This window comes from Vanellus vanellus, assembly GCF_965231255.1.
Source record: "Vanellus vanellus genome assembly, chromosome: 12".
Lineage (NCBI taxonomy): Eukaryota > Metazoa > Chordata > Aves > Charadriiformes > Charadriidae > Vanellus > Vanellus vanellus.
In genome coordinates this window covers 22,738,601-22,765,953 of record NC_138917.1, presented here as the reverse complement: position 1 = coordinate 22,765,953, position 27,353 = coordinate 22,738,601, and the positions used below count along the sequence as shown (strand labels likewise).

At 51.1% G+C, this 27,353-nt stretch overlaps 2 protein-coding genes across 2 annotated transcripts in view; both read left to right on the top strand.

Moving 5' to 3' along the window:
• EDC4 (enhancer of mRNA decapping 4) overlaps positions 1 to 22,211 on the top strand; it is a gene marked incomplete at its 5' end in the record, with an annotated part of 37,966 nt that extends 15,755 nt beyond the window's left edge. Inside the window, 17 exons of the mRNA XM_082489231.1 lie at positions 904 to 976; positions 1,428 to 1,519; positions 2,180 to 2,376; positions 4,495 to 4,583; positions 5,374 to 5,527; positions 6,264 to 6,727; positions 8,427 to 8,528; positions 9,526 to 9,678; positions 11,052 to 11,088; positions 12,081 to 12,261; positions 14,232 to 14,387; positions 15,135 to 15,250; positions 15,947 to 16,112; positions 17,332 to 17,518; positions 18,771 to 18,990; positions 19,720 to 19,883; positions 21,211 to 22,211. Of these exons, the coding sequence (XP_082345357.1) occupies positions 904 to 976; positions 1,428 to 1,519; positions 2,180 to 2,376; positions 4,495 to 4,583; positions 5,374 to 5,527; positions 6,264 to 6,727; positions 8,427 to 8,528; positions 9,526 to 9,678; positions 11,052 to 11,088; positions 12,081 to 12,261; positions 14,232 to 14,387; positions 15,135 to 15,250; positions 15,947 to 16,112; positions 17,332 to 17,518; positions 18,771 to 18,990; positions 19,720 to 19,883; positions 21,211 to 21,403 (2,744 nt within the window). The 3' untranslated portion in view covers positions 21,404 to 22,211. The remainder of the gene's footprint in view (positions 1 to 903; positions 977 to 1,427; positions 1,520 to 2,179; positions 2,377 to 4,494; positions 4,584 to 5,373; positions 5,528 to 6,263; positions 6,728 to 8,426; positions 8,529 to 9,525; positions 9,679 to 11,051; positions 11,089 to 12,080; positions 12,262 to 14,231; positions 14,388 to 15,134; positions 15,251 to 15,946; positions 16,113 to 17,331; positions 17,519 to 18,770; positions 18,991 to 19,719; positions 19,884 to 21,210) is intronic.
• A 1,214-nt stretch (positions 22,212 to 23,425) lies between these two features.
• NRN1L (neuritin 1 like) lies at positions 23,426 to 27,080 on the top strand (the record flags this gene model as incomplete). Its single annotated transcript, XM_082489168.1, has 3 exons — positions 23,426 to 23,483; positions 26,563 to 26,722; positions 26,807 to 27,080. 3 exons carry the CDS (start codon positions 23,426 to 23,428, stop codon positions 27,078 to 27,080), a joined length of 492 nt encoding a protein of 163 aa, XP_082345294.1.
• Between the last annotated feature and the right edge of the window lie 273 nt (positions 27,081 to 27,353).

The following is a 27,353-nucleotide window of genomic DNA, read 5'->3' as shown; positions in this document are numbered from 1 at the left end:
CTTGATTACTGCCTCTCTTCAGCTCTTGGCCTGCTCCTGATCTCCTGCCTTTCTGTTAGTAAAATTTGGAAAGATGCTTTGAATAAGATCAATGTATTTCCTGTTAGAAAGATTCCTGGACTATCAGTACAGCTAAATGACGTGCTTCCCTATGCCTGTTATTGTACATAATAGTTAATTCACGTTGTTGACAATATTTGTGGCATATTGCTCTGAAATCCAGGGGTAAAAATGACTGATACATGTAGCCAGTGAGAAGCAGACTTGGATTGAAACTTCAGGTCCCCAATTGGTGCTCACATGATTAAGACAATTTGCATAGGAATGCCATTTTTTTTTTTTTTTATGGAGTTACGTTTATCTTTTCTGTTCACCTTCCTTAGCTTTCTTAGTGGTGAGACCAATGCAGGTGTACAGGTGTTGAGTGAATGTTGTCAGTGCTGGCGGGTGGGAAGTTATTGCAAAGCTCTTCATAATGACAGTTGTTTACAGCCAGGAAGGATGGTTGAGCCCTAGTCTGGACTTCTGTGTGATATAAGCTAGTGTGTCTCTCTTAAAATATACCTAACCGGTCACTTCAACAGTCAGAACAAATCTTGGGCAGTTCCAGAGCTCAGCTTCCTTCTCTTTACCTAGTGACGTATCTCTTTTTTTTTTTCTTTTCTTTTTTTTTCTTTCCTTCTTCTTTGAGGCTTATTTGGCTGGATTAGAGCAAGTTTGATTTGCTCTCACGTTGAAAAGTAAAGAGACTGTAGGACAGGGTGAATCCACCTCTGAAGTGGGGAAGTGATGAAGCTGTATCGTGCTGGTTCGGTCCTGCTGGGTCATCTGCTATGATGTTTTTCTAGTACTTTGTCTGCAGTTTCCATCCAACTTCATATTTTACATTTGTATCGTTTACAGAAGGTGCTCAGGGAGCCGGAGCCATTGAATCAGCAGCGGGTGTGCTGATAAAACTCTTCTGTGTGCACACCAAGTGAGTATGCAAAGCAGGTACCGTGGGCAGCTGTCTGTGGTCATCCTATTCCTGCACTGACCTAGAGAAATTTAACTTACCGATTCCTTTCGCTCATAACAAAAACTACTTGGACCCATAGAAACTTCTAGCTGTGGTGTGTTCAGTATGGCCTTACCAGGAAGTAGTCCTGCATGGTGCTGTGGCAAGCTAGTATTTTTGTTGCCATGAGTACGCAGTGACTTAAGAGTTGTGCTGATGCGTAAACATCTCTGGTATACCCTGGCCTCCCGAACTGGGTGACACAGCTGAATGAGGATCAGCTGCTGCTTCTGTCACAGGCAGAAAGCACTAAAGCGTATTCCAAGGCAATCAGTTCCGTGAAGAAAAATCCTCTAAGCCTTAGACTTCTCTTGGTGATTCATAAACTAATCAGAGACACCTGTTTTGTTTTGGTTTTTCTTTTTTCCAGGGCCCTACAGGATGTGCAGATTAGATTCCAGCCTCTTCATAGCCCTGACATGAGTGCATCCATGCCTTCCCACAGCTCTCATGAAGAATTTGGTGAGCGTTTGTGTTAAATTCATCTTTGGTGTTGTTGAGCCTTTAAAGGTTGTTGGGGGGGACAGCAGGAGGGCAGCTTTGGGTGGGTCTTTGTAATAGAGCGGTGTCATTGTGTAAAGCATTACAAATATGGACTAGCTGTGAAGAAGGCTGCTTAATTAGAGCCTGGTGTGAGTATGGAGCACAGGGACATGTTAGGCTAGTAGCGTTAATGCTTTGTGCACGCTTGAGTTCACCTTTCTAGGTGATTTGGCACTTGTGCCAGAAACTTGATGTTTGTTTCTTGTCAGGTGGAAGAGATTAGAGTGACACCAGAGCTTTGGGAGCAGAGGGGACTGGGCTGTGTGTAGCATGCTCTTTTCGGCTCATTCACCGTTCTGGGATGTGGCTGTTAAACTGGCCTTGTGTTTAGCGTGCATTTAGAGAAGAAACTTGGATCTCTTATTATCAAAACCTGATAACATCTACTGCTTAGCCTGCAAAGAGTAAGCATAACACAGGATTTGCCTTGCCCTTAGCTTTGATTAGGATGTTGCGGGGTTTTTTGTTCTTTTGGAATCCAGTATGGCAGGCCATGGCCTAAATTCATACTTTGTGGAATTAAAACTTTAGCTTTTGGGGAAAGTTCCTGTAAATTGATTTGTATTTCTCCCTTGGAAGCCTTTCCAGACCACATGGCTGATCTAAACACAGAAGGGCTGGGATCTGAAAAAGGATCAGTGCATGGCTCTCAACCAGACCTGCGGCGTATTGCTGATCTGCCTGTACCAGCAGATTTCCTTTCTCTCTCAAACGATGCCAAACCGAAGCTGATGACTCCGGATGCATTCATGACACCAAGTACATCTCTTCAACAGGTAACCAGAGAGCAGCACTGTACAAGGGGTGGGTTTGGATTTTGGTGCTTTTGGGAACTTTTTCTAGGTGGTAATGACTCTGATAGGCTATGCTAGCTGAATGCAGAGCACCCAGGAAACTCTGCATGTAACCAAACCGAGCAAAGACATATTGGCACATCTGAAATGCTAAGCTGGCCTAAACTTGTGTTGCGAGTGCTGTGTTTAGCTGCAAAACTGCTCATGTAGCTGTGTTGTGCAGAAATACGGGTTTGCTACATAACTGTATCTAAGCTGGCAGACCAGTTTGCATGTGTTGTTTGGGGTTGTGATGTAACTATAATGGAAGAAAATATGCCATCTCTGCATATCCTGGCTGATGGGATGCTGGGGGAATGCATGTCTGAAATGATGAGATAGGTAGATGGGACTGCATAACATCATCTGCATGAGATCTGCAAATCGTTGATCCGGTTAGCTCATTGGGTTTTTTTTAATCTAACTCAGCAGGCCTTAACCTATACAGAAAGCAAATCTTCTGTGCTTGAGCCAGGGATTTCAGTATCGGGAAGCATGTGAAGCATTCCTCGGGATTTGGTGATCCCTGCAAAGGGTAGCAAAGTTTCTTGGTGAAGAGCCATAAGCAAGCATGTGCTCCTCAGTGGAGCTCTAATGGAGCAGTCAGAAAACATGGAATTCCTCTTAATGCTCCGTCTCATGTGCATGGCCAGCAGTGCTGCATCATGCACCTTTGCGTCCTGCCAGACATTTCTAGAGGCTGTGGCGCTGGCAGTGTGCATCTGTCTAACTCAGTGCAGGTTTCTGCTGCCCCTTCGGGGTTATGCCAACAAGCAGAAGTGCAAGAGCTCGCTGTTTCTTCACCATTCTTCATCCAAGTCTCGTGTTTGTCTTAAACCCATTCAGATAGTCTTGCTTTATAACCTGCTTCCATGCCTCTGTACTGAATTTGTGACTGTGTAGTTTTTTCCATGTGCTTTTAGAATGGGAGTAGAGGTAAATTAAAAACTATTTTAAAAAGTGCATCCTTTAAAAAAGTGGTCTGCAATATAGCTACAAGGTGTGGATTCCCCTAGTGAGAAGCTGTGGTGTTTGTGTTTTTTCTGCCTTTCTGTGCAAAATGGATCATTGACAGTTATTTGCCGTGCTGATGTGGTTCTTACAGGCACAGAGGAGAGTGCTTGTGAGCAGCACTCCATGTGCACATGCCAAGGCAGGGCTTCCCCCTCCAAGGGAGGAACGTCTGGTTGTCACCACAGCTTGAACGTGTGCTGGAGGAGTCTGGGTGCGGATGGGCAGTGTGTGGAGATGTGCAGAAATGGAGTTTGTACTGAGCTGACTGATGAGAGTATGTCACTCCAGCAGCAACTTGAGAAGCAAAGAATAAATTAAACTCCTTCTGAAGGTTTTGATGTTGCTAGCAAAGTTGCTGAGTGCGGAAGTCAATTTTGTGCCTAAGGATGGGTAGCCTTCCCAATGCAAAAATGTCACAAGGGAGCAGAGAAAAGTTGTTTAGCTCAATCTCTGCTCTCTCCTATAAGCAGTGTCAAGCACAAGAAGCTTGGCCAAACCAAGTTTCCCAGCTGAGTACTGGTGTGCTTCTGTTGGTGTTCTCTGTGTTTCTTGGTAGCCAGAAGCAGCCGTGGGGGCCAGCATATCCACCCGTACTCTTCACTGTTAGCCAGCTAGCTGGGTGACCAACCCTCTTCTTGTGCCTTGGAGCATTCTCCTTCCATCTGTCAGCAGTGCAGGACCTAAACCCTGTACAGACTCTGGCCTTGCTAGTGGCAACAGACCTTGACAAGAGCAGTCTAGCTCAAAAGAAATGAGGATCTGGTGCTAAGAAATGGGGATCTGGTGCTAAGCCCTGCGGAATTACACATTTTTTGGGGGGGAGAGCAATTGCTCAATAAAAGCAGTCATGGCTCATGTTCTGGGGACGTATTGGGGCTTGCCTTCGAGCAGCACCTGAGTGCCCTAGCGGTAGAACTCGACTTATTTTTTGTTCTATTCCCTCTTTGCCAAAGACTCCTTAGGAGTCTTCTGGAGCCAGCATTCTCAGGTCAAGTTCTGCTGTTGGGCTCTTCCGTCACATCCTGACTGCTGTGTATTTTCTTATAGATCGCGGTATCTCCAGGCAGCAGCGTCAGTTCACTGACTGCAGTCACAGCCATGAGTAGCACTTCTGTCACGGATGCCTCTATGCCCAGGTAAATAGCGAGTGTATTAAATAATATATCTGCAGCTGAACTGATACTGTCCTTCAGGGTGACGCAGAGCTGTGGTGCGTCTTGTAGGAGAGGAGATTGTAACCAGGGTTAGAAACTGGCCTGAGTCCCAGAGTCCCTATATGGGCAATTGTTTGCGTCTCTAGTGCTGCTTGGAGCATGCCTGTTGTCATCTAAGGGCCAACAATAGTGTTTCATGTGTGCCTCACAGGGATTCTCTTATTGCATCTCAGTTTTGTTGTTTTACATGCTTCTCCCAAAGGGCTGTCGTTGTTTACAGGTAAGAGAACACTGCAGCCACCAAGGACAGGAAGATAATTGGGACTGTTAAGAAAATCTTACTAGTCTTGAGGTGGGTGGGGCTGCATAACAGGGGAAAACTTCACTTCTGGGGGCTGGGAAACGGACAAAGACCTATCCCGTAGTGTCCTGTTTCTCCCTGAACTCCGTACAGTGTGAACTGATGATACAACAGGTCCCTTCTCATTGACACTTCAAATTCTAAGAGATTGTGATGCCTGTCTTTGGGTTTTATTTTTTTGTTTCTGCCTGGTCTCTCTTTGGGCTTTATGGGGACTAGGAGATGCAGGTGGTAGTTGACAGGGAGTGGCTGACCGCAGTGGAAGGAGCAAGGGCTTGGAGAATACTGGTGAAGTTTGGGATGGGCTCCTCCATTGACTTGTGGATCCCGTCTCCTCACCTTGAGTGTTTGATGCAGATCTGTATGATTAGGTTGGCCTGCTTGATTTGTTTGTGTCTCTGTTATCTGCAGGCCGTCGGAAGACTTGACTGTGAGCCCGAAGATGCAGCTGGACACTAGCCTCACGCTGAGCAGCAGTGGCAGCAGTCTCCAGACTAGCCCTAGGAGCCATTCGGTTCTTATCCCAGGCCTCCCTGACAAGCTGACACCAAAGGCACCTATTCCAGTAAGGCTCCAAATGCTGTTCCCTTCCTTCTCCTCGTGGGCCAAGGGACCTCTCTCTATGGGCCTGCACAGGCTGAAATTCGACTTATTTGGATCATAACGAGGCCAGCAGCTGCCCTCTGGAAAACAGTTGCTGGCACAGGTCTGCAGCCAGGTTTACCTGTGTTAATGGAACTTGACCTCGGTATAAAACAGCATGTCTCTGAAAACTAGAGACAGCTCTAGCTTGTGCTATCACAGTGGTTTGAACTGGTCAGCCTTTGTGTTAGGAGACAGTGCTACCTGGAAAAGCTTCTTCCTCCTTGCTGGTCTTCCAGGTCTGAAACCATCATTTCCTATTCCTAAATTTTTCTTTCCAGGTGTGATGCAAAACAGATTATGACCAAAGCTTGAAATTGAAATAAAATTTCAGTCCAGGAGATACTCATGTTAGTTTTAACACTTTTCTCCCAAAGAGAAGGGATCCTGGAGCGGAGCAGTGAGGTAGAACTGGTGTTACGTTTTCTTTTGAAAGTGCGTTCAAACTGGCATTGGCTTAAGTGTGGTGTTAGCCCCGCTAAGAGTCCGTTACAAGGCTTGGGGCCCTTCTCCATCTACTGAATAGAGTGGGAGCACAGGGACCACATGAGGAAAGGATACAGCTGGCTGTTTCCAGAGGTGGTTTGTGCAAGGTACCAGGAGCTCTTGGGGCGTCTCCACATTACTCTGAAGGCTCTTTTTTCATTTCCTGTATTCAGGTCACGCCAGGAAACCCCTCTCTAGCACTGGAACTGCAGGAGGTGGAGCCCTTGGTGGTGCCCCAGGCTTCTCCCACCCGCGAGCGCTCGCCAGACGTCATTTCATCTGCTTCCACAGCCATGTCCCAAGATATCCCAGAGATTGCTTCCGAGACTTTGCAACGCAGCTTTGCGGCAGCTCCGTCTGGGCTCCCTACGGAGGTGCTGGAGCCCAGTCATCACGCAGACAGTATGGCATCCGCTGCCTCAGCTTTGCATTTGCTGTCTCCAAGGAACCGGCACAATTCAGAGCACAGCCACCACTCTTTGGACATGCCTCCAGTGGAGGTGGACAGATTGAATGCTCCATCATTACTGGAGACTGCTTTAACTCAGGAAAATGCATCTTCTGACAGTGTTGTGAGTCAGCCATGGCCAGCAGCTCCTGACATAACCAGAGAAACCAGGAACAGCATGGCAGACAGGTAATCACTTGGGTTTGTCTCGCTTGGGGCAATTTCTTTACCCTTGCCGAACTGCAAGGTTGGTGTAAAGCTCTTATATTGTGACTAAACCAGAATAGTTCTTCATCCCTCCTTTTCCTTAAAGGATCTGGTGATTCAGCCTTCCTGTATGCCTGGTCTGTGTATGCTGTCTCCTGAACTTCCTAGGACAGCTCTAACAATTTGTGCTCTCTCATACCCCTCGCAGCACAAAGGATCTCTGTTAAGAAGGTGAAAAGTCTAATTTATTGGCCTCCATGTTCACCTGGAAACGGAGACTTGAGATGGGTTTTTTCTTTTTGTTTCTTTTTTGTACTCTGGAAATAAAACCAGTACAAGCTAAATTCTGCCCCAGGTGATACGTTCCTACATGCTTTTGTGGAAAGGAGTCAATTAGCACATAATTGACAGGTTTGATTATAGGTTAATTGTATAACTCTCTTCTAGGATTGGCTCTGTGCAGTGAGCATTATAAAAAAGTACTTCAAAAGTCAGAAAATGAATAACGATGTCTCTGTGGAGCAGGCATGTAGAATGGGGCAACATCGCATACACCTGCTTACCAGGAGCAAACGCTGGAGCAGTGCTAAGATTCAGCACAGAATTAGTGTCCCTGTCTTGTAGTGGGACAGGAGCAGCGAGATGCATCTGGCACCTCTAGAGTCTGTCTAGGCCAGGGCTGCATGTGCCACGAGAGCCTGCAAACACCATCCTTTTCAACAGGACTAGCAGGCTGAGAGTGTCAGTGTTGTCCCTCAAACTACCCAGTTAGAATTGCAAGAGAAAGACCTCACCTTGTGCCTCTGCACCTGAGGATGCTCCTTCAGGAAACCGTCTCAATTCTGATGGCTCTGGGGAGGGCACTGAGGCTGCATCTCTGCGCAGTGATTTTGCTTTTGCTCATAATTTGAAGTTGAGAAAATACTTTCATCGGAGTTTGCAACTCCCCTCAATCCCACTTTGTCTTTGAATTCTTCGGGACTTCTCATATCAGAATATCGGATCAGAAATCTCTGTATTTTAGAGGTTTCTTTTTTTTTTTTTTTTTTTTAACATTCCGATTCAGTCGAGCCATCAGCCTGTGTGAAAGTAACAAGTGCTCACTTCTGTCTAAAGATCTTCCTGCAAGCTGAATTCAGATAGACTTAGTTTACTGCTTGGAAGCATGTGCAGTTTGCTTTCAGAATCTTTATGAAACTTGGACTAGATTCACTGTTATGATTCTGTTCTGTCTGGTAGAGCTAACCCATCAAATTCACACAATTCCTCAGACACTTGAAAGAATGGGGAATTACTGATGATTTTTGCCCCAGTGATCAATATTACTTGAGGAAAACAAACCCAAGATGATGCTCTTCACTGCAGTATGCTGTACTACCCCTTTTGAGTAGTGGCTTGTGTGCCTTGCCTGAATGTCTGTTGCGAGATTGTTCTTGGTTAGTGCCTGAAGCGTAGCTGAGCTCCTTTTCCCTTCTTAAGGACCCCAGAAAACCGCACGGAGAAGTTTGAGTGTTTAGTGCCCCTAAACACCACCTGCCGCTCTCTGGATCTCTGTGCAGAGGTGTGGGGTTTTTGTTTGGTTTAGACTTTCTATCAGAATTTCTCATGAGAAGTGGAGTGAGCAAATACCCAAGCTGAAATAGACTTTCATGATGGTATTTTCTTTTTTTTCCTCCTCTAGCCCAAGGGATGAGGTTGAAGAAAAGCACAAGAGCTCTTCCTATCATCGACACAGCTACCACCTGCTGCAGCATGACAGCCAGGATGCTAGTGCAGAACAAAGGTACCAGAGTGCTCAGCCCCCTCTCTCGCCCTGCATGGACTCAGTTCAGGCTGCATTCGTGCTTCTGTCCCCAGCAAGCCTTCACGTGTGGGGTGAATGTCTTTGCTTTGTCTCCTGACTTAATGTGTGTATGCAGTCCAGCTTCTGTAATGTGCTGATGACTTCAGCTGATCACGAGATTGGCCTCTGGGCGCTGTCCAATTTACTCTCTGTAGGGAAAGGTCTGGTTGTGCTGCTCCAAAGAGCATGGCCCAAGCTTGGTTTTATTACCAGTGAAAACCTGTTAAGGGATCGGTTTCCAAATCCTGTGCCCTAGATAACGTAGTGAGAGTATCTCAGGAGTTAGTTTCTTGCTTTTGACATCTTTGCTCTCTCGTGAGCCACCCTAAAGCTCTGTGGGTACATTCTGTGTGCCTGGCAAGCTCAGGCCTGTTTGACTGCTGAGGGTTCGTCCATAATCCACACAATTCAGACTGAAGCGCGCAGCCTGTATTGGATGGCTGGTCAGCAGCTGAAAGACCCCAGGGTACCAAGGATCACCACTTCCTGGGCCTAACCTGATTCTCCTCTGTTCCTGCAATATTTGCTGCATTAAGTGCTTTCTGTCTGTAAAGCTGTAAGAATATGCTCTGCTTGGGATCCCTGCTGGGTCAACGTCACATCCTAGGGCTTATGTGCTAGTGTGTGTATGCAGCAAGAACAGGCATCGTTCTGCCTCGCTGCCTGAACCACAGTTGTCCCTAATGCCCCTTCAAGACCCTTCAAGTCTTGCCGTGCAGCACTGGAGCTCAGCCTGAGCAGACCTGGATCAAAACGGAGCAGCACGTACTGAGCTCTGTAGATGTCTCAGTGTTAAAAGATCGAGGTGGCAGGCGTCCTTAGCTGCGTGACTCTGGCCGTGTGTGGATGAAAAGCGGTGTAAATCCCCTCCCTTTAGTGAAGGCTACTGCTGTCCAGTATTGCAAGTGATGTCCTCTCCCCTGCTGTTCTTTCATAGTGACCATGATGATGAAGTCGCAAGCTTGGCTTCTACGTCAGGTGGATTTGGTGCCAAAGCGTCTACGCAGAGGCTGCCTGTGAAGGACTGGAAAGCCAAGGCATCCCCCCGGGCTTCCCCAAAGCTAAAGCGGAAGGGCAAGAAAGATGACGGGTACGCTGGGCTTGCCAGAATGCAGGTGGCTGTGGGACCAGTTGCGAAGGGCCACAACTCGATGCAGCCGTTAGCAGCGAGACTAAGGTCTGAGGCTGGGCTGCCGCAAGTGCTCCCAACCCTCACCCCGTTTTGCAAACAGCAGTAACCCCACAGAAAGTGTTGCTGGTTACTCAGATGCTGACTGCCGCTCAGGGGTGTGGGAAGAGGTTCTGCACTACCTTTCCAGCTGGGACTCAAAATCCAAAATATAGCCTGGGCTTCAGAAGAACGTGTGGGAGGTGAATTGCACATTGTGGGGGGACACTGGGTCCATTTGCCAGTTCCAGTAAAGGCTTCATTGCACCTGTGATGCTGTGAGTATAGCTTAACGGGGCTTCCGTTTCTGGTTGGCCTCTGAACGCTGGCCCAGTGCCCTTGTTCAACAATATCTACTGTTTGTTACCTGCTTGCAGCTTTTCTGCTTTTCTAAACGTGCCCATATGAATGTCTTGTAAGTGAAAATTGATGACTGGAGAGGTCTGTCCATGGCAGGGTAGACCAACCTGTCTGCATTAATGTGAGGAGAGCAGCACAGCCTCTGCACAGGGCTCTCTATCCTCTTCTTGTCTTCCCATAACTCCGTGATTTGGATCTCCAGCTGTGCAGATTACAACGAAGAGGGGCTATGGCATTAAGTTTCTGGCTGTGGTCCTGTTCTGGGACACCCAGAAACTCTTAGCCTCAGAAATGCCTTTCATTTTTCCTGCCTCAGTCCTTTTAAAGTTGCTGAATGGATGCTGTCTGAGAATGACAAATGTATACTTCCCTTCTGGTAGTGTTTGAATATTCATAAATTTGTGGCTGTGATAGAGACATGCAATATTAGTGGATCAGTTCAGTAATTTTTTCTTTATTCTGCTGTATATGCTGGAATGCATCACTAATTTCTTCACCTTGAATGCTGGAATCATTCTAGATTATTTGAAGCTCATTAATTCTATATTTAACAAGCAGGTACTTGTTTTTTTCTTTGTAAAATATCAGGAGAGCTTCAAAAGTGGTTTGACAAAGCCTTCCCTGGCTATGAATTTGAAAAATCAGTGTGCATTTTCCTATGTACCAGTCCTCATTAAGTCTTGGTTCAGATCTCCTCCCTGCGAAGGGAGCAGTCTGTAAGGAACTTCAGGGCCTGTGGATCGTGCAAATGGAGTCACAGTGCTGCTGTAGGGCCTGGGATTTCATCGCCTTGCTCTTGTTCTTCATATTGTACTACACAAAAAAGCAGCATGTGCGTAAAATCTAAAGCAACTGTAAAATGTGTGATGTGTTTTGGCAGAAGACTTGGATAACAAGAGCAGTTAATTGACATTATTGGATTACTACTTTTTCAGGGATGTGAACCAGTCGCCGAGATCGTCTAACAACCAGGTGAGTCAGAGCTGCTCTGCAGTCCCTCCCAAGGGCATGATGCTTCAGCTCTATTGACTGTGTTACTGAAGCCCTGAGAGAAAGTTCGTCCCGGTTCTTTGAAGTACCTTGGGCCTCTGCTGTGCCCGAGCAGGCTGAGATGGGGCTGCGCTTGAGCTTGGCATTGCTCTGTTCTCTGACTTGCGCAGCAGAGGAGGAGCTGCTCGGTGCTGTCCAGACTGATGGCTTCCTTCTCGCCTTTGCACATCGATGTAAATGTCTGTGTTCTCCCAAGCCCCGTATCATCCAAGACTCGACCGCTCGTTTCCTTTTCCCTGCTGAGATGACTTGCATGTGTCGTCAGCGGGATAAGCTGTTCCCGTAAGGGTCGCAGTGGGACTGGCCTATTTCTTATCCCTGTTGATGGTATCTTCATATCTGACAGAAAATGCTCTCAGCTGAGTAGCTTACACTCCTTTAAACTGCCCCTGATGTGTAGTCCTCTTAGATATTTTGAGCAGGTGAAGAGAACAAACTGTAGATGTATACTTTTCCAGTTGTTTGGTTATTCATAAACAAGTGAAAGAGCTGAAAAAGTGCTCTAGGAAACCTCTTTCCTACTCTACTAATAGCACAGCTGTTTTCATAAGCGTTTGAGGTCATTATTTACATTCAGAGGCCTAAACACTCTCAGTACCTGGACAAAAGTGAATAGAATCTGTTTTCTTTTGCTTTCTTTTAGATGCGAGAGCTTTGAAGAGGGTCTTGAATGTAAACAATTGAGGATATTCTAAGCAAATGTTTCTGAATTCCATGTGGGAACTTCATGTACCTTGCTTTGTCAGTTTATTTCTTGGGACAAAAGTCTTAAAAATAAGCATTAAGCTGGCCCTGTTTTCTGCTTTGTGTGTTATGCTTCAGTCCTAGTCACAGGGATTGACTTAATGCCTAGCAGAAAGCTTTACTGACCTCCGATCCTGTTAGAAATGAATGTTTGTCCTCTCCATGTATAGGTGACACCAGAGTTCCAGGATGAGCTGATGTGCATATTGAGGAGCCAACAGCGGGAGCTCTCTGAGCTGCGTCAGAATCAGATGGAGCTGCTGCAGAGACTCACGGATCACCTTGATGCCATTCAGAGCTCCCTTATGGGCCATGTGGAGAGGGTGATCGACTCCCAGCAGGAGCAGGAACGTATCCTTGTTTGCAAGTGTTGCATGGGACTTAAGGAGTGGAAGGCTGCGGGCAGACTAGAGACGTGGAAAGCTGAGAAAGTTCAAGGCTCTTGGCAGCGTGGGCCATAGGTGCGGTAAAATTGCCTGACTCCAGCGTAACTATTTCAGTTCCTCTCAGTCCCTTTCTAAAGACAAGAAACTCAAAAATAGAACGGAGAAGAACTGATACTTTCTCCATGCTACTAAATTGTCTAGTTACTCGTTAAGACCATAAGAGCTGAAACGTTGGAGTAGACTAGAGGTGTGCCTAATACATTATTCTGCATCAGGCAGTGGCCAGTTGCACAAGAGTAATTAGGGGATGATCCTTTCCTCCTTAAGGCAAGTCAGTATTTGCACCTGAAATAGCATGAGACTGCCGTACTGCATAGCTGAATACAGAATTATCTTGTCTGCACCCATACGTAAACCTGGTGGTCCACAGGTCCTATGTGTGTTGTCTGAAAAGTCCATTCTTCTGGTGTCTTCCAACCTGGCATCCAGTTATTTTTATTGTATCGCAAGTAGTCAGTTCCTGTACATCTTTTGTGGGACTGAATTTGGTCATGTTCCCCAAACCGAGGAGGTCTAGCCTGTTTCAGGTCCGAAACCACTCTTCTATGACATGACAATGATTTCTGTTTTCTCTATTAATTAGTCTTGGATTTTCCTTTTTGACCACCAAGCTGATATTTTCATAGATAATTCAGATAGCTTTCTACTGAACTAGGGAGTCTAGAGCTATATTGTAATATTAGAATAACTTTTCCCTATCTGCACAACTTCATATCTGCCCTGAATTTTGTCAGCAGCTGAATTGTCTTTTCGCTGTTTGTTTTGTTGGGGTTTTTGTTTGTTTGGGTTTGTTTTGTTTTGTTGTGTTTGTGGTTTTTTTTTTGGTTTTTTTTTTTTAAGATGCATCTCGGTGTTTGTGTGTTGTCTCTTTCAGAGAGCTTGATTACTTCAGGAGGTATGGTGAGGTTTTATTAAGCCTGGGTTTGCTCCCATGCGCTATATCGCTTATGTCCACCAATTCCATCCTGTAGAAATGTTTTTACCCATTTGCTTTTTATGCATGTTGGGCTTTGTGGTTTCTGTGGTGGTTTTGGCTGAGATGGAGTTAATTTTCTTCATAGCAACTTGTGTGGTGGTACGTTTGGGATTTGTGACCAGAACAATGTTGATAACACGCTGATGGTTTTTATGCTATTGCTAAACCCTGTCAAGGCTGCCTCTGTCTCTTGCACTGCTCCACCAGCGAGCAGGCTGGGGGTGGGCAAAAAGCAGGGAGGGGACAGTGGACCAAAGGGGTATCCCATACCATATGACATTGTGCTCAGCAATATAAAGCTGGGGGAAAGGAGGAGGAAGGTGGGGGGGATGTTCAGAGTGATGGCATTTGTCTTCCCAAGTCACTGTTAACTCATGATGGAGCCCTGCTTTCCTGGGGATGGCTGAACACCTGCCAGCCCATGGGAGGTAGTGAAAGAGTTCCTTATTCTGCTTGGCTTGCGTGTGCAGCTTTTGCTTTATCGATTAAACTGTCTTTATATCTCAACCCATGAGCTTTCTCACTTTTACCCTTCCTGTTCTCTCCCCCGTCCCGCTGCAGAGGAGTGAGCGAGTGGCTATCTGGGACTCAGCTGCCTACAGGACAGCTAAGTTAACCTGCAATATGTAGGAAACACTGCTGTCGAGCTTCTTTTAGCTGTTTGGCTTTTCTACCGTGCCTTCCAGAGTTCTTCTCTCACCCTGATCATTTGTTTAAGAGCACCCTGTTGTTTACAGGAACACATCAGCAATGTTATGTAGACCTCTCTTTCACCAGAGCTGCAAATTGGCTCTCACTGAGCACCTGGAGGTGAGGCTAGTGTCCATCTTTGTGGACAGGAATGTTGAGGGTAGAGAGGAAATCTGTTGTTTGTGCTCCTTAATGTGCGTTCTCATAAGAGAGAAGACTAGACCGAGCGCTGACAGAAGGACAGCAGCGCAACGGGCAGCTCCAGGAGCATCTGTCTCAGCAGCTCTCCCAGTCCCTTTCCACTGCTGTGTGTAACCGTCTGGAGAGGACCATTCGCGAGGAGATGAAGAAGACCGTGCCCCAGTGTGAGTGGTGCTGCCTAGGTTTTGAAGGTGGATTCCTGCAGTTAGCCCCGTCAGGATTGAAAGCAGGCTGCGTAAAAGTGTTGGCGCTATATGAAGTAGGAGTTAGGTTACGTGAAGACTAGTCTAGTCGTTGCGCTTTAAACTGTTGTGGGCCCCACTGTAATCTGAGAAGAGGAGTTGTGGTTTGGAAGGAGTATGAGGCTCCTGGAGGGGCTGTCTTTCCAGAGAGCGTGGTCTGACCTTCCGTTATAATCCATAAAGTTTCTGGAGTCTGTTCGGTGGAGGAAAGCAAAAGAGGCTAATGAGTTTGGAAATGTTCAGACTTGGCTGGAGTAAACTTAAACTTGTCTTTCCCCTTCCTTGACCCACTGGCACCATCCATGTAAGGAAATGTTCAAAGAAATGCAGGTGGGAAAGCCTTCTGCAGCCATTAGTGTCCACCATTCTGCTTGAAGCAGGGCTACCTGCTATTCTAAATCAGGTCAGTTGTGACTTTGTATGGGCAAGTCTTGAAAACCTTCAAGGTTGGAGATTCCACAGCCTCTCTGGTGACTTCCAGAGCTGTACCACCTTCCTGGCAAAATGTTTCTCCTAATGTCGAACCTTAGCTTCCCAAGTCAGAGCTTGTGGTTATTGCCCCTTGCTGTGTTACAGCCAAGAAAAGTTTGACTCAATTTTCTTTTTTGGGTTTTGAAGTGTGACTCTAGGCTTAAAGCTGAAACTTTGACATGTTTGTGTTGTGCCCAGGCATTTCCAAGAGCGTGGACCCTATCGCTGGCCAGCTAAGTAACACTATTGCCGCCAAGCTCACTGCTGTTGAGGGGACACTGAAAGAGAGTATCACCAAGCTAGTGAAATCAAAGGTAAGGAGAACCGGACTGTAGCTTTTCCTGGGGACATTGAGTTGTCACCTGCCTGGGTAATGACTCCTCATACCTCTTCCCCTCACCTCTGTCTCCAGGTGAGGTCAGTATAGCTGCCAGTCGTCAAAGTTATTTCATGGTCTTATGAGGAGAGCGAGCTTGTTGTGTACTCCCCTATCCACTTTGTCTCATTAGCCCTTTCTTTTAATTACCAAGTTGTTCGTTTTCCACTAGAGTAGAGATTCTCACTGCAGCAGTGGTTTTAGGGCCATCTCGATCAGCCAAGTGGTGAAAGTTTGACTGGCTCTTCTGCTCTCCGCTCTGTTCTCCGTTTCTACATTATTTAGGGAGCAGAAGCTTGTTACTCACCCTGGCAGGGACTGGTGGATTGTGGGAGGGAAGCAGAGGAAGGGGAAAGGAGCCATGCCTGACTCTGCCACCTTCCCTTGCTCTACAGCTGAACTACAGGGAAACGGTGAAGCTCTCGGGCAGCCCCTCAGCAAGCGGGCGCCCTGCCTGCTGTGGCCATGGTGCAGCCTGGTCAGTGGAAAGAGCTGAGGGAATACACGCTTCCGACACTGGGCTGTCCTTACCTGGTGTGGGTGTCTTGCAGGGACCTACAGTTTTGTTCACATCTTCGTCTTGCAGCGGGCTGTTGTCGATTTTTCTGAAATCTCTTGTGTGTGTGCTTGTAAGAACCTTACAGATACCATCGTGAGGGCAACGGCCGATACCCTGCAGGGGCCGATCCAGTCAGCGTACAGGGAAGCATTTCAGAGTGTCGTGTTGCCAGCCTTCGAGAAGAGCTGCCAGTCCATGTTCCAGCAAATCAATGACACCTTCAAGCAGGGCACGCAGGAATGTGAGTGGGTTTTCTTCTCTTGAGTTGTCTCTGCACAGCGTATTTGCATTAGTGGCTGACAACAAGTTGGCCTTTTCTTATGGCTTTGCCTTTCAGGGTTTTGCGGGTGACTGTTTAACCTCTCAGCCCATCTGCATGCTGTGTTTTGCACTTGGGAAAGGGAAGTGGGAGTGAGGAGATTTTTGTGGGTAGTGCTGTAAGAACAGATATTCACCTCTGGTCTTTGCAGCCCGTGCAGCGAAACCCATAGCCTCATTCTGTCAATCTGTGACTTCATCTAGTGAGTAGAAAAGCCCAGCTGTGGCATTACCCCATGCTGGCATCAGGAAGATGATGTATGGAGAGGGTGATAGTCCTGCTGCTCGGCCCTCATCTCAGAGGGGTAATGGAATTTGGGGAGGTTTAGAGAATGGTACGGGGATGATCAGAGGTTAAATAGTGGCCGGACGGTGTAAACATGGTCAGGCTGGAAAAAAGAAAACTCTGAAGTAAGGAAAATTGTACGCTGATGCACTGGAGAAGATCTTTCCTGTTCTCAGGCGTAGGATCCAGTTCCTTGGCCTTCTGGGAGGCCAGGCAGGTATCACTCTGCAGAGCTGATTCCTGAGGAGGCCTGAAGTTGGCTGGTGCTGGCACAGCGACTTCTGTTGTTTGTAAATCTGCAGTGTCTCCAGCTGCTGTTTATTTTACACTCTTCTGTTTTCCTCACAAGTCTCCCACAAGTAAACAGAGCCTGTATTCTTCTCCCTTTTGATCAGATCAGTTCATAAAATATTGTGAAATACAGCTTTTTGATCTCTGCAGACACTTTTTTTTGGGGGGGGGTGTCAGAAATGTTCTTCCTCTTTCTTCATTGGCATTGAACTCCATTACTAATGCAGATCACAACTTGCACTGTGTATGAAATAAAATACCCTCACTCCCACCTTTATCTTGCCCTGAACAACCAGTGCCTGTAAAGGTCTGTCGCAAGAGAACTCGTGGCTTTGTTGCTGTATCATGTAATCCTGCGTGATGGGGAGGCTGGAAGCGGGGTTTCTAGGTTAGTGTAACAGAGCCCAAAACAAGGCTTGTGTATTCTCCCCTCTCTCCCGTGCTCATACGCTGGCTCAATAATTGCTTCTGCTGGAGAACGCGTAGAGCCTGGCAGCTGGATTCCTGCCCTGATGGTCTCCGCACGTACCCACGGCACAAACGTCTTCCTCTCTGGTTGTTGCAGATATCCAACAGCTTGAGACTCACTTGAAGAACAAGAAGGTACGAGAACAGGAGGTCCGGGACCCGCTGCTCAATCAGCTTCGACAGCTCATCGGCACCTTCCAGAGCACCACCGAGCAGCTGGCGGCTACTGTCGCAGCCAGCGTCCATGCTGAGGTGCAGCATCAGCTGCATATTATCGTGGGCAAGTAAGTTGGCAGCTGGACTCGTGGAAAGAGATGTCAGTGAGAGGTATACGTGTGCCTAACAAAAACCTCTCCCTGCTTAAGTGTGGAAACAAGCCTCTGTAGGGCTGCTTGTTGCCTCGGTGCACAGTATGACAAAGCATGTGGGCTGGTGCAACTGTTGCCCTGTACAGCACAAAGTGAAGGCCCCAGAAGGTTTCTAACAACCAACTGTATTGCTGCTGCGTGTGGGAGCTCAGGGCCTGCTTTTCACAGGGTCCCTTGTGCATGTTGGCCGGCAGAAGGACCTAAGGCAGCCCATAAGCACACTCAAGTCTGAACACTTCCTGAAGGCCATTTCAGAACAGGTCTTTTGAAGGCTTTTCTACTCAATGCTGTGTCCTCAGGCATACCAACAGTTTCTGCAGGCTACTCTGTCCTCCCAACTGCTCTGCTTGGCCATCCTGGTTTCAAGATATGATCCTGGCGGTGCCTTCAGCACATTCACGCCAGGAAGCTGGTGGCAGGTTGCAGTCATTAACATTGGCGGGTGGTCACCTGCGGGGCAGAATGCCCCTGTCTATTTTAAGCCACTAGAAACATATGTCAGAGCGCACTGGGGTCTTCGATGCAAACCAGACTTGCCAGGAAGGCTTCCAGATGAAATTCTCATTGCATGGGCTGTGCTTGCTCCCGGGAGGTGCTGCAGTAGAGCAGGTTCGATGCTTTCTACCCTTTGTAAGAGGGGAGAGGATCCCACCCTTGGGCAAAAGCTGTAATGCGCAGCCGTGGAGCCTGCGCTGTGAACTGGGCTTCTGCGGAGAAGTCACAGGCTCAGTGGAAGTGCGTTCTCATTCTAAAGGTGTCATGTGCAGGCTGGGAAATTGCATCTGACAGATGTGATGTAGAAAGCTGGGCCCGTTCGGGGAGGAACCTAGAGCTTGGTAGCCTTGCTTCTCGGCCGGAGACATTAAAGATTTAAAACACTGTGTGATAAGAGACACAGTTCCCCGAAATATCACTTTCCCTGCGCAGAATCCCAGCATCTTCTGCATGCACGCTGGGACATTGGGTTGTTGGCCACAGCTACCTTGCGCAGCAGCATGTTTCCGATGCCTATGCCTCACAGCGATTTGTATTAACCCTTCGGGAGCCGCGCTACAATAAGCAAGCAAGCCTGTGCTTTCTCGCCGGTACGAGCTTTGTGCAATATAGTCCCTCAGCTCTTCATTTTCAGAGATGCCTTTGGGTTTGTTTGTTGTTTTTTTTTTTTCAGCATGCAGGAGTCTATTTTGGCCCAGGTGCAGAGAGTCATTAAAGGAGAAGTGAGCCTAGCTATGAAGGAGCAACAAGCAGCCGTCACCTCGAGCATCGTCCAGGCAATGCGCTCGGCGGCCGGCACTCCGATCCCCTCTGCTCACTTGGATTTCCAATCGCAGCAAACTCACATCCTTCAGCTGCTCCAGCAGGGACACCTCAACCAAGCTTTCCAGCAGGTACCTGGGCTTCCTGGCAGTGGGCATGGCTGCTTGTAGGGCCATGGAGTCGAGGGGGAAAAGGGCTCCTTGAGGTGGGGATGTAGTCCCACAAAAACTTACCCAGGAGTTGGCTGAGGAGACCTGTGGGCTGCTCGAGGGCTGCAGTTGCATTCATGTGCAGGTCAAGCCAGAGCCGTGCGAGTTCCTTGATTTGGTGGCAGTTAAGTTCCTCCTTGAGTCTCCGTGCCTTCGGAGCACAGTGTCAGCGCTCCAGCGAGACAGAGTGTTTTGCCATCAGCGGTGGCGCGTGGTGCACCCCTGAAGAGCTTCATAAGCCTCTCCAGGCAGATCTACCAGCTGGAGCCTGCCCTTGCCTTGCCTTTGAATATGTAGGCAGATCCATTTGAGCTGCTGCAGACAAACTCCTGTGAGAATAATCACAACGCCGTGGCCTTGGGCTGGCAGGGGATGCAAACCTGGCCCTGCTCCGTGCTGTAACCTGCTCCCCTCTGTCCGGTTGTGCTCTGTTCCGCTTAGAACAGACACAGGTGTCCTCTGAGCATAGACCGAGAGCCTGAACACAGTCCTGCTTGCGTGGGCAGCAGGGTTTGCAGTGAATTCTACTCCTAGAGGAGGCTGGTGGAGCCATTGAGCTGCCCCAAGGCAAGAGGGCTGTCATGTGCCCTGTCCTGTGTCCCTCGCCTGCCTGTCGTTTCCTCTGCGTTTCTAGCTGTGTCTTCCCTGCAGGCTCTGACAGCAGCTGATCTCAACCTGGTCCTGTACGTCTGTGAGACTGTGGATACTCAGCAAGTATTTGGACAGCATCCCTGCCCGCTGTCCCAGCCGGTGCTGCTCTCTCTCATTCAGCAGCTCTCCTCAGATTTGGGTACTCGTACAGAACTGAAGCTGAAGTGAGTATGATCAGAGCGCCGGGTCTGAACCTATGCAGAGCGATTCCTGGCTCTGGCTTTAAATTCACTGCCGGGAAGCAGAAGGTGGTGCTTCGATGAAGGTTGGAACTTCTGTAGCTCGTTACTGGCATGCGAACAACCGGTAATGACTTGAAAAAGATGTAGGCGTTGCCACAGAAAGTTTTGTTGCCCAGAGGTAGTAGTAGAAAGGGTACCCAGCTGTAGGTGCTGTTACCTTCTGGATTGTAGTCGGTAAATATTATATGTGGTGTGTGCAGGAATCTCCTTTAACCGAGGAACAGTTCCCCTGTGGGGTTAGAAGGAGGGATGGCACCATGTTTCCTGGATAGGTCAATATCCAGAGCAGCTTTGCTCTGTCCTCAATCCTTAACCCGTCTCTGGACTTGGTGTGGGCAGTTTCTCATCGTGACTGCCAGACAGGTTCAGTGGGAGGTGGCAGCAGGAGCTGCTGGAAGTAATGTCTGTGAGATGTTCTAAGCAAAGCTCGTGTGACAAAATAGCGACTGTGCTGATACTTGCCATGAACGTTTTTAGCGAGTGAGTCAAAACCCTGTTATCTGCCCTAAAAAAACCCTAACTTGTTAAGATACCGGCAGGTTTTGCCTGGCTTGTATGGAAAATGACTAAAATTAAGATTTTTAACTCAAGTTTACAGTAGGGATAAAGCAAGCTAGAAAAACTGAAGAGGAGCTCTAAGTTACAGAAGAGCTGGTAATTGGAGTTGAAGCTACTGCTGTTGAGTTCAGGCTGGCCTGTTAGTGAAAACCTTTGGCAGTGACTGCGTTGCTTTTCTCTCGGGCTGTGGTGGGAAAGTTTGTGGCTCGTCTGAACTTCAGCACAACCTGTTGGTAAAAACCTTGCTCTTCCCCCACTCCTTCCTTGATAGCCATATTGGAAGATGACCGTAAATATATCCCTACATGAAGTAAGCTTCACTGCTGAGGATTTTCACTGTCTAATAAGTGACTAATTCTGCTTACGCTAAAAAGGCACCAAAGAAAATATCTGCAGAGCTGTGACCAGGCATGGCCACCTCCAGCACTGCGGGGGGGGGTTGTGGCTTGCTGTGGCGCCTGCTCAGTTCAGGCAGCCAGGCTGCGTTGCACGTACTGGGGGCTGGAAAATATATGGGCTGCCCTTACGTGTTGAAGAAGGGATGGGTGGGCTCTGCTCTGAGTCAGTACCATTTATTTTCTGAGTTTGGGTGGGTGGGGGAGCAGAATTGTGCATCTTCAGTGCTGAAATGAACCGAATCGGATTGGGATTGCACGTTGGTTTGGCTCTAATCCTGCGCTCTCTCCTTTAGTTACTTGGAGGAAGCGGTGATGCACCTGGACCACAGTGACCCCATCACCCGAGACCACATGGGGTCAGTCATGAACCAGGTGCGGCAGAAGCTCTTCCAGTTCCTCCAGGTGGAACCCCACAACACGCTGAGCAAGCCTGCCCGTCGCCTCATGATCATGCTCCAGGGCCTGGTCACCCCTGGCATGACCTAGGAGGACCTGGCTACCTTGTGGGCTGCTCCATGGAAGCCCACCCAGCAGATCCAGTAGTTACTAACCACGTATGGCTTGTGTTAAGAGCTCTTGCCAGGAAATCTATCAACATGTGTGTGATGTCTCTAAGGCAAACGCCATCTGTGTATAGTCCCAAATAGTCACTGAACGCTCACTTGGCTTATTTTTCCTAAATAGCCTTTTTTTGAGAGAGTTAAGTCTCCTCTTCACCTGCCCATCCGTCCCTGAGGCCTGGCTGGCAGTCCCAGTCACATTCAGCAGAAGCCGGTGGATTTCTTACCCCTTTAGTTTGGAGTCTGCTGCCGTGAGCATAGGAGAAGGGAGGTGTGTGCTGAGCCCCGAGCAAGAGGGCCGCCGAGGACACGTACTCCTCATTGACGAGAAACTATTACCCGTATCTTAGTCAAGGACTCAAACCTCCTCCTCCCTGTTGGGGTGAGTAGCTGGGAGGGTATCAGCCGAGCTTGAAGGGGGTTCCATTAACTCCAGATCCGCCCTGCCACCGCAGCGGGGTGCCCAGCCCATCCTATGTGGGGCAGGCGGGTTTGGGCAGGGGGGCGGTGCGTTGCCTCTGGAGGGACCTGAAGAGTGCTCTGGGTCAGGATGGTCAAGCAGCAGCAAGCTGCGAGAGCCCCTGGGGGCCATCGGTTCTGTTGTGTATCAGAGCATGTCCATGGATCAGACATTAGTTTTGATTTTACACCAGGGTTTTTCTTCTTATCTAAATTTTGAATTTTTTTTTTTTTTGAAATAACATTAAGAACAATTCAATAAACAACTTTTTGAGAAAAAAAAGCGTGGACTGGCTTTTGTTGTGCCGTGGAAGGGAGACGGTGTGGCCTTTAGAACCAGGCCTGAAGCATGTTGAAACAATCTCCAGGCTGGAGCCCCAGCTGGGATACCTTTCCCAGATCTCCCCACGAGTTCTTGCTTGAGCTTCCCTGTGTGAGTCCAGCCGGTGCAGTGGTCTTTCCATCCCAGGAGAACTTTTTACCGATGGTGGTGGTCTGCTGGTGGCAGGGATCGTAGAATGGTTTAGGTTGGAAGGGACCTTGAAGATCACCCAGTACCACCCCCCTGCCCTGGGCAGGGACACCTCCCACCAGCCCAGGTTGCTCCAAGCCCCATCCAACCTGGCCTTGAACACCTCCAGGGATGGGGCAGCCACAGCTTCTCTGGGCAACCTGAGCCAGCGGCTCACCGCCCGCACAGTGAAACATTTCATCCTAATATCTTATCTAAGAGTTTCTTCCTGATATCTAATCTAAATCTCACCTCTTCCAGTTTGAAGCCATTCCCCCTCATCCCATGGCTCCCCTCCCTGATCCAGAGTCCTTCTCCAGCTCTCCTGGAGCCCCTTTAGACACTGGAAGGGGCTCTGAGGTCTCCCTGGAGCCTTCTCTTCTCCAGGCTGACCCCCCCAACTCTCCCAGCCTGTCCTCCCAGCAGAGGGGCTCCAGCCCTCCCAGCATCTCCGGGGCCTCCTCTGGCCCCGCTCCAACAGCTCCGTGTCCTTCTGCTGTTGGGACCCCCCGAGCTGGAGGCAGCACTGCGGGGGGGTCTCCCCAGAGCAGAGCGCAGCAGAGGGGCACAATCCCCCCTCGCCCTGCTGGCCACGCTGCGGGGGATGCAGCCCGGGGTGCCGGGGGCTTTCTGGGCTGCCGGCGCACACTGCGGCTCGTGGTGAGCTTCTCATCCCCCACCACCCCCAAATCCCTCTCCCCAGGGCTGCTCTCCAGCCATTCCCCCCCAGCCTGGAGCTGTGCTGGGGAAGGCGACGCTAATTCCGCTTTTCCCAGCAAAAGCATCTCCTCCTGCTGCTTCTTCCCCCTCCCGGGACGGCGTGGTCTGGGGTCCAGCCCCGGGGGAGGGGGGCCGGGAGGGCTCAGCCGGGGGCGGTGCCGGGGCGGTGCGGGGCGGGCGGGGGGCGGTGCGGCGGGGCCGGGGCTGCCGGCGGCGGCGGGGCGCGGAGCACACGGCGGCGGCGGCGGGGTCCGCACCATGGGCTGCGGCTGCTGGCGGCTGCTGGGCGTCGTGTGCCCGCTGCTCCTGCACTTGGGTGAGTGTCGCCGCGGGAGGGGGGACCCGGGACCTCCCGTTGTGCCCGGTGGCCTCGGCTCGGGCATCCCCGGGATGTCCCCCGGCGGGGCTGGGGGAGGCTGGAGGCGGGTGGGAGCGGGACCCCCGGCTGTCTCCGGCTGCGCTGCCCATACCCCCTCCGTCCCCGGGGGTGCCCGGCTGCCCTGAGCCCCGCTGATGTCCCCAGAGACTCAGCCATCCACCGTCGCCCCGTCTCCCAGCGGGTAAGGAGGAGAGCGGCTTCGCAGCGCTGCCCGGGGGTCCCTCTGCTCAGGCAGGGTTGTTCCTCCGGTCCGGCTCTCCAGCCCGGAGCAGTGTCCCAGGCCAGCCCTGCCCGCCACCCCCATGCTCCTGATGGCTGTCCCTGCCTGCCCTCCTTCACCCGGGGCCTGGAGGGCATCCTGCCCGCCGGGGGAACGGTCATCCAGCACATCCTGCACCTCATCGCCACCAATGTGCCACCTCCACGCTCTCCCGCTCCTCCCGGACCCAAGGGAGGACAATGTCCAGCTCTGGGCGCAGCGGTACCCAGTGGCATCCCTGCCCCGAAGAGGGATGCAGGAGCCCAGGGGGTGGAGGACAGGGACCGCCAAGTCTGGGGCAGTTTTGGGGCTTGGAGGGTGGATGGTTCAGGCCCTTCCCCAGAGGCAGAAGGGCTGCCTCGGCGCTCGCTTGGAGCCAGCGATGCTCTGGAGCACCCTGGGGTGCTCCTGCATTTCCCCTGGGGCTCTCGTCCTGCCGGAGCCAGAGGCATTTTTTTGCCACGTGGTTTTTGCAGTGGGGTAGGGGAGGTGATTTGCCCTCCTGCTTTCTCCTTCCTGGCTGCCCTGCCCAGCCTTGTGCCGAGGCGGCCAGGCAGAGGGGAGGGCTCATGCTGGGTGTTAGAGGAGCCCGGGAGGCCAAAACCCAGCCTGGGGCAGGGACCAGGTGGCCGAGGGAAGGCATCTGCTGGCCCAACCAGCCGGTGTGTCCCTGGGCTGGTTGGAGGCATGCTTGTTGCCCATCTGGGTCAAAAGGGGAGCAACGCATCCCGCTTTCTCCATCGGTACCCGTGATACTTGCGACCCACGTGGCAGGCATCAATCTGGGACTCTCAGCAGTGATGTGGTCAGGGGGTTCCTCATAGCAAACACCCGCTGTGCTCTGTGACGGGCCGAGGTTTCAGGCTTGCCCCTGTGTTAGTCTCGGCCACAGCCTCTTTGCTCGGGGCCTTGTTCCAGGGGCACAGGCGTGGGATGCCAGCGGCACGGCGCGCGGCTCCCTGGAGACATCCTGGCTGCCTTGGCAGCCACGGGCAACTTTCTGCTGCTTCTCAGAGCTCCTTCCCACAGGGGACCCCTCTGGGACTGTCCTCACGCCTTTTTAGCATCCTCAGCTTAGAGAGCTCCAAGGTGCACACGCATGGCACTTCCGAAAGTCTTGTGCCTCCCATGACGTGTGCCTGCGGGACCCCAGCACAGAGCCGAGACGACCTCTCAGGATTTCCCTGTGATCCAGACACACCCTGGCTCTTTTTGGGCTTTCCCCGGCCGCGGATGGCACTCACAGTCATCCCCAAGACACCCTGTCACCCATCATCCCGTGGCTGGCACCGAGGTTGGGCCACTCCCGGTGGTGTGTCCCTTGCAGAGCAGAGGAGGGAACTGGGGCTTCCCAGGGTGAAGCAGCCAGACTTGCACTTGTACCTCTTCCTTTTGGGTTTCTCCTTTCTCCGTTCCCCCTACCCCTTTCCCACTCCCCCTCCCCCCTCTCCTCTCTTCCCTTTTCCTTTTTCCTTTTTCCTTTTTCCTTTCCTTTTTCCCTTTTCCTTTTTCCCATTTCCTTTTTCCCTTTTCCCTTTTCCCTTTTCCCTTTTCCCTTTTCCCTTTCCCCTTTTCCTTTCCCTTTCCCCTTTCCCCTTCCTCATCCCCGTCCCCTTCCCTTTCCCCTTTCCCCTTTCCCCTTTCCCCTTTCCCCTTTCCCCTTTCCCCTTTCCCCTTTCCCCTTTCCCCTTTCCCCTTTCCCTTTTCCCTTCCCTTTTCCCTTCCCTTTTCCCTTTCCCTTTCCCTTTCCCTTTCCCTTTTCCCCTTCCCCTTTCCCCCTTCGCCCTTCCCCCTTCCCCCTTCCCCCTTCCCCCTTCCCCTTTCCCCTTTCCCCTTCCTCATTCCCGTCCCCTTCCCTTTCCCCTTCCCCCTTCCCCCTTCCCCCTTCCCCCTTTCCCCTTTCCCCTTTCCCCTTTCCCCTTTCCCCTTTCCCCTTTTCCCTTCCCCCTTTCCCCTTCCCCTTTCCCCCTTCCCCTTCCCCCTTCCCCCTTTCCCCTTTCCTCTTTTCCCTTTTCCTTTTCCCCTTTTCCCTTCCCTTTCCCCTTTCCCCTTCTTCATCCCCTTCCCTTTCCCCTTTCCCCTTTCCCCTTTCCCCTTTCCCCTTTCCCCTTTCCCCTTTCCCCTTGCCCTTTCCCCTTCTCCCTTGCCCTTCCCCCTTTCCTCTTTCCCCTTTCCTCTTTCCCCTTTCCCTTTCCCTTTCCCTTTCCCTTTCCCTTTCCCTTTCCCTTTCCCTTTCCCTTTCCCTTTCCCTTTCCCTTTCCCTTTCCCTTTCCCTTTCCCTTTTCCCCATCCCCTTCCCCCTTTCCCCACCTCTCCCCCTGCAGTAGGAGCAGGGACTCCAGCTTGCTGAGCCTCAGCTTTTGTTTGTTTGTTTGTTTGTTTGCTTATTTTTCTGTTGTAGTCCCAAATTAATCTTTGCTGCGAGGGGATAAGAGCCGGCACAGATGGCTGCGGGGAGAGCCCGGGAGGCCCGGGGCGAAGCGGCCGACACGCCGCTCTTCCCCCGCCGCGAATGGCAGCATCGCTTGCGGGGGCATCACAGCGTGCCACGGCGCGCTCCCGGGGCAGGAGCGAAGGTTCGCCCCGAGGAGAGGATGCCGGGGGGCCCGGCAGGAGGTGGAAGACGGTGCCAGCCCCTCGCCACATTTCGGAGCCCAGTGTCACCCCTGCCCGGTGACACCTGCCCCTGAGCTGGGCAGGCGATGGCTGTCAGGGGGTTCCGTGGGGGCTCAGCTCGGTCTCTCCTCTCCCCCGCAGCCGCGAGCCAGGAGCCCGTCAGCATGGCGGGGAAGTGCGACACCATCTACAAGGGCTTCGCTGGCTGCCTCATCAGCCTCGGGGACAGCATGGCGCAGAGCGTGCGGCGGCAGCGGGAGGAGGGCGGCGAGGAGGCGCAGGAGCTGGACACCATCTGCAAGTGAGTGTCCCCGTGGGAGGTGCTGGGACGGCCGGGTGACCTGCCACCAGCGTTCCCCTCCCCGACTCCTGCGCGTCTTCCCAGGTCCTGGGATGACTTCCACGCCTGCGCCAGCGAGGTGCTGTCGAGCTGCCCCGAGGAAGCGGCCGCCATCTGGGAATCGCTGCGCCAGGAGTCCCGCAAGATCCAGTTCCAGGGGAACCTGCAGGAGCTGTGCAGCGCCCGGGGACGCCTGGCCAGCTCCCGTGGCTCGCCGGCCGCCGAGACCAACCAGGCCACGCTGCGGGGCTCGGCCACCCCGCTGCGTCCCCGTCTCCTGGCCCTGCTGGCCCTGCCGCTGCTGGTGCCACGGCTCTAGCCCTGCCTGCCCGCGGGTACCCAGGTGATGCCCCGGGTCGGTCCCCCAGGCGTTGGCCCAGCACTGGCGCCCGCGCTCCCTGCCGAGCCCACCTCCCCCCCCTCCCCGGGCATCCCTCGTGGGGCACAGTCCTCTCCTGAAGCCCTTCAGATGGATTTATATTTATATTAAAAGACGCTTTTACATTTCTCCTGTCTTTCTGCCATGGGATGCCCCTCACCTTCTTCCCAAGCTCCGGCTTTGCTCCGGGGACTGGAGGGGGGATGGTCCCCG